Here is a 5,204-nt window from a genome sequence, read left to right as displayed (position 1 = left end):
TCTGTACCAATACTATTGTACTCTTTGGCTCTTACAGAAATGTATTAAAATATACGAACTTAAAACACATCAGATAATAGAGCAGAAAATAGCTCCTACGCCGTCTGTATGCTTCATGGGTGCGTCCCAAACCACACACTACTGCACTACACATACTGACGCACGCACTTCTGATGACTTCTACTGGGGCGCACTCTTCAGGGCGAAGCTGCGGGGTTTTGAACGCAGCCGTGAACGCGCGCGTCACGTGCTACGTCGTTATGATAACGCTAGGCGGAAGTGAGCGGACGGACTGGGTTGCGAAGAGAAGCGAGTTGTTGTGTTTTTCGCGTTGTTAAAAGTAGCATGGAAAAGTGTTTCGGTGTAAATAAGCACAGCAGGCATCTTCAGACAGGGTGGGCCGAGATAATGAGCATCTAAAGGACGTAGTTTCGGTCTCCAACACGGCTGAATGCGACGCTGTGGACGTGTGCAGCTAGCTGGCTAGCTAATGGTGACTGGCTGGCTTGTCAACTTTGCAAGGTGAATGAAACGGAGTTAGCTTAATTAATCCATCTAAATGAATGTTGGGTTTGGGGTGATTATTTATTTAAGTCAGTGTTTCTTCATTGAAATTCTTGTTCTGGCTGTTAACGTGTAGCTAGCCACAAGTTATTTGGCTAGTGCTAGTGGTTTTCAGTTGCTGTGATGAAGTTACTAGATTCCCAAAATTCACACCTCAGTATGATGCCGTGGATGCAGTGATCTGTCAGTTCAGTACGTTTTTATTACAGTAAATATAATTTTTTTTTTTTAAATGTGGCTCACATTAACATGCTGATGTTTACATTTTGTATTTGAATACAGTAACACACTCTATGCTTTATGGGGTCTTAACACTCCAACCCAGTGGTCTTCAGCTCCTCTCCTGGAGAGCTAAGCTACCATCCCATCGACTTTGGATCCTACCCTAATCCACCCCGCTTGATTCAATTATTTACTGTCTTCAGAACCCATTGATTGGCTGGATGACATGAGTTTTGGGATAGGTTTGAAACCTGCAGAAGGGTTGAAGGCCACTGCTCTTGCCACAAGCTAATATGTCAGATTTAAGCTACACACTGGTCACTGACTAGTATGGTGGTTACGATACAACAGTGCAATACACTACAATTTGCTGCAATACAGTTTATTGGCCTATTTTTTTTTTTTTACAATGTTGTTCTTTTGTTGTAGCCTCATCACAACATGAATCATAATGGAGTGAGACGGTGAAGAGGACTGTCTGCTGGTAGGGTGGATCAGGAGTTGTCCAGGAGCACCTGAAGTCTGGTTGTGGTCAGCCATGTTTGTGACCGCTTACCTTGCGTTTGTGGCCCTGGTGGTCCTGTGCGTGGGTCTGGAGATCACCGCACGACGCCTCACTTCATCCCAAGCCACTGAAGTGACGCTTGCCAACCCAGCTTTCCGCCGCTTCCAGAGGCTCTTTCTGAAAACCTACCTACTGGCTCTGTGGGCCGATTGGCTGCAGGGACCGTACCTTTACAAGCTCTACCGCCATTACAGTTTCCTGGAGTCACAAATCGCCATCCTGTATGTCTGCGGGCTGGCCTCTTGCGTGCTGTTTGCTCCTGTGGCTGGCTGGCTGTCCCAGGCTCTAGGCAGGAGGCAGACCTGCATGCTTTTCTGCTTGACCTATTCTGTGTGCTGCCTCACCAAGCTGTCGCGGGACTATTTCGTGCTCATTCTGGGCCGTGTGCTTGGCGGACTCTCCACTTCCCTGCTGACCACTGCGTTTGAGGCCTGGTATGTGCATTGCCACATCGATGTGCACGATTTTCCCAAAGAATGGATCCCTGTGACGTTCGGCAAAGTTGCAGACTGGAACCATGGGCTGGCGGTGGGTGCTGGGCTTGTGGCCAACCTATTCACAGAATGGTTGGAACTGGGACCTGTAGCCCCTTTCCTGCTGGCCATCCCCAGCCTGGTCGCTTGTGGCTGGCTGGTGCTGTCTGAATGGGGTGCAGAGGAAAAGCTTGAAAGGGCTGACGGAGACAAAAATGGCCCCCTCCTTGGCCCTCTAAACCCCTCTCAGGTACGTTTATCGGCTCAGGCCCGCTTCCGTCGCAACTGCGTGGAAGGCCTGCGGTGCCTCCTCTCGGATCGCAGAGTCATGCTCCTGGGCGGGGTACAGGCCCTCTTCGAAAGTGTCCTCTATATCTTTGTTTTTCTCTGGACCCCAGTGCTGGACCCTCACGGGCCTCCGCTAGGCATTGTCTTCTCCTGCCTCATGGCCGCCAGCATGGCGGGCTCCACGCTCTTCCGCTTAGCTACGTCGAACCGTTATCGGCTGCAGCCTGGTCACCTGCTGTGCTTGGCAGTGCTGCTGGCCTTCTTTTCCTTCTTCATGCTGATCTTCTCTACAGCACCAGGCCAGCCCAGGCCAAAGGAGTCCCTTTTGGCTTTCCTGCTCCTGGAGTTGGCCTGCGGGCTCTACTTCCCTGCAGTGAGCTTCCTCCAGGGCCGAGTGATCCCTATGGAGCGCAGAGCCGGTGTGCTAGCCTGGTTTCGCCTTCCGCTACACTTGCTGGCCTGCCTGGGGCTGCTGGCCCTACATGGGGAGGTTTCGGGCACTGGAGGAGGAGAGACAGGCAGTGGCACAAGGCACATGTTCGCAGGGTGTGCTGCGATGATGCTGGCTGCGTTGCTAGCTGTGGTGAGTCTTTTCACCCTAGGGAGGAATGATGCAGACCTACGGCTAGAAGGGACCAAAGGAGAGGGGGAGATTTAAGCAGAACGAAGACTTTGCTTGCAGAAAAGTCTATAAGATGAACGACTTTGTGCTCTACAACTACTGGAAGTCCAAACAATATCTTTAAAGTGCTGGACTACATAGCACTTGCCAAGATGCTTTTTTCCCCCCCGTTTGTTTTGGTCATTTCAGGGAAGGTCTTTGCTGTATCATTGCTTTTTTTACATATCCCATGAGTCCAGTTTTGTTAAGTCTGTAACAAAATGTGGGGGAATTCAGTATTTATTGTTTAGAACTGGCCATTAAAGACATTAGTGGTGTCATAGATGTATGTTTTGACTTCTATTTTTTGACAGTTTCCTATTCATTGCAATGGAAGTGAGTAAATGTCTCGGTCTTCTAATTCAAATTCTGCAATTGTTACTAGTTCTGCATGAATTTCCTGGTCACAACCATTAAAATAGTCATGTGGTACATTTTAAATATTAAAATTCTTGCCATTTTTCACCTCCTCCCTAACCTGCACCCCTGCAACTCCTCTGCTCCCCACTAGGGGGGGAGCACCCCACAGTTTTAAGACTTATGGCTGAGCCTAGTCTGACCGGTCTTAGGCTGTATCCCAGGTGCGTAGTACACACTAATGCTGTGGGGTATATTGCAAGTTCTCCTGCTGACGTCACCGCTGCATGGTTTGCAGATGTGAGTAGCTCCTCCCTCTCTGCTTTGCATTGCATTGTGGGATTAAAGTGTCTACTGAAACCACACCCAAAAAGCAACAGGTTTTAAGTATGCATTGTGGATATTTGAGTATACTTAAGACGTTTCTATGTTACATACTACATACTTGAGAACTAGTTAGTATTACTAATTAGTATGTTATTGGGGCTACAGGTTTTTATTCCAACCGACAAGCTCTCACCATCTTTGAATACTTGGCCCAAATTGTGTACCACACCCTTTATTCTATAGTTTATAATCTATATATTAATCTTCCCAGTGCAGGTTTGGCAGGTTAGTACACCAAATATTAATGTAACCACCGTTGCTGGTGCACTTGCACCTTTTTTCCCCTTCCCCTTCCATTTTTCCAGCTGCGTAGCTCTGCCCTTTCCACTTTTCATCGCGTTCTAAGTATGCATCTTGGATATTTGAGCATGCTTAACCTTGACTATCCTATGTATATTACATACTAGTTAGTGTACGTAATTAGTACGCAACTGGGACACACCTTTGAGCTTCTCCTTGTTTGGAACGAAAACCTGCAGATGCATCAGACTTTTATGATCCGACCAAAAACGAGACGTTCAGACAGTATAAGGTTAACACACATGCAGGTTCTTTAATCATTATTGGGTAACCTTTTACTGTGGAATACCACTTGTAAAGCTACATGGTCCCTACATAAGCTCTTCAGAAGAAGCTGACATAAGCCTACATACTTTTTTTTTTTATAAAGGCTTCTTCCAGCAATCATCAGAGGTCATAACACTTCCCATATCCCTTTGAATGCTTGTCAGAATAAGCTTTTATACAGCCTTATGTCATCATGATGTCAGGAAAGGCTCATGTAGGCTGTCATGCAGCCTTATTTAAAGTGCCCTACTGTGAGATGCTACCTGTAATTATATACTTTCTTAGGGTCTCTAAGAGAGTGTTTTTGTTCTTCATTATATCTCCATTTTGAGGACTAACTTGTTAATGTTAAGAGTTCTTTTAATGCTTTTTGCTGTACTGGATGGTCATCCAGCTGTATTCAACTACTATTTTAATGCACTGTGAAACAGCAAAGCCATCTGACACACTTCGCCACATGAATCAAACTCCAGATTCAGCACTGGGTTCATGAAAGTAATGGTATCCTCTAACAGTAGCTTTTCACACTGTGTTAAATTAACCATCTTTTGTTAAATGGGTTCAAAACTGGTCATGGAGCCAATTTAATGGTCCTCCTTACTAATGCCACAAGTGCATAGAACCAAACAGAGTGGACACAAACATTCGCTGTGACTTTGTAGTGGTCCTTTTGTACGAACATCTTATAGGGCCAGACTGGCCTATGGATAACAAGCAGGTATAAGCATGAAAGCTTCTAAGTATAAGTTCCTTGAGGAACTTTTGGAGGTTCTTCAGTTTGAAAGTGGAGGACCACTTTTAAAGTACTTTGAGGACACTTCAAGAAAAGGTTTTTAGAAGGAAACGGTTCCTTGAAGCTTCCTCAATGCACTTTAGGAGGTTCCTCCACAGTTTCAAATTGAAGAAAACTCTAAACGTTCCTCAACAGTGGGTTGATTGGAATGAAAAAGTACAGATACATCAGACCTTTGTGGTCCAACCAAACAGGACATTTAGGCTCAATCAGGTTAACATGCATACTGGCTTATGCTCTCCAAACGTTAACCAGCTCTGTTGCTGGTTTGTTTTGCGGGCAGGCCCTTTTGTAACTGTTCGTTAGTACAAAAAAGACGATTAAAGG

At 46.0% G+C, this 5,204-nt stretch overlaps 1 protein-coding gene across 2 annotated transcripts; it reads left to right on the top strand.

Annotated features, from left to right (window-relative positions):
- The first annotated feature begins 276 nt into the window (after positions 1-276).
- mfsd5 (major facilitator superfamily domain containing 5) lies at positions 277-3,058 on the top strand. 2 transcript variants are annotated; one of them, XM_072696701.1, is made up of 2 exons: positions 277-522; positions 1,216-3,058. In XM_072696701.1, exon 2 carries the CDS (start codon positions 1,325-1,327, stop codon positions 2,768-2,770), a length of 1,446 nt encoding a protein of 481 aa, XP_072552802.1. In that variant the 5' UTR covers positions 277-522; positions 1,216-1,324; the 3' UTR covers positions 2,771-3,058. The 2 variants fall into 2 exon arrangements, with proteins under 2 accessions (XP_072552802.1, XP_072552803.1); XM_072696702.1 differs by having other exon boundaries at positions 847-3,058.
- Positions 3,059-5,204: the final 2,146 nt, after the last annotated feature.

This window comes from Salminus brasiliensis, chromosome 14 (genome assembly GCF_030463535.1).
Source record: "Salminus brasiliensis chromosome 14, fSalBra1.hap2, whole genome shotgun sequence".
Taxonomy (NCBI): domain Eukaryota; kingdom Metazoa; phylum Chordata; class Actinopteri; order Characiformes; family Bryconidae; genus Salminus; species Salminus brasiliensis.
Note: the sequence above shows the minus strand (reverse complement) of the source record. Positions and strands in the feature narration are given on the sequence as shown.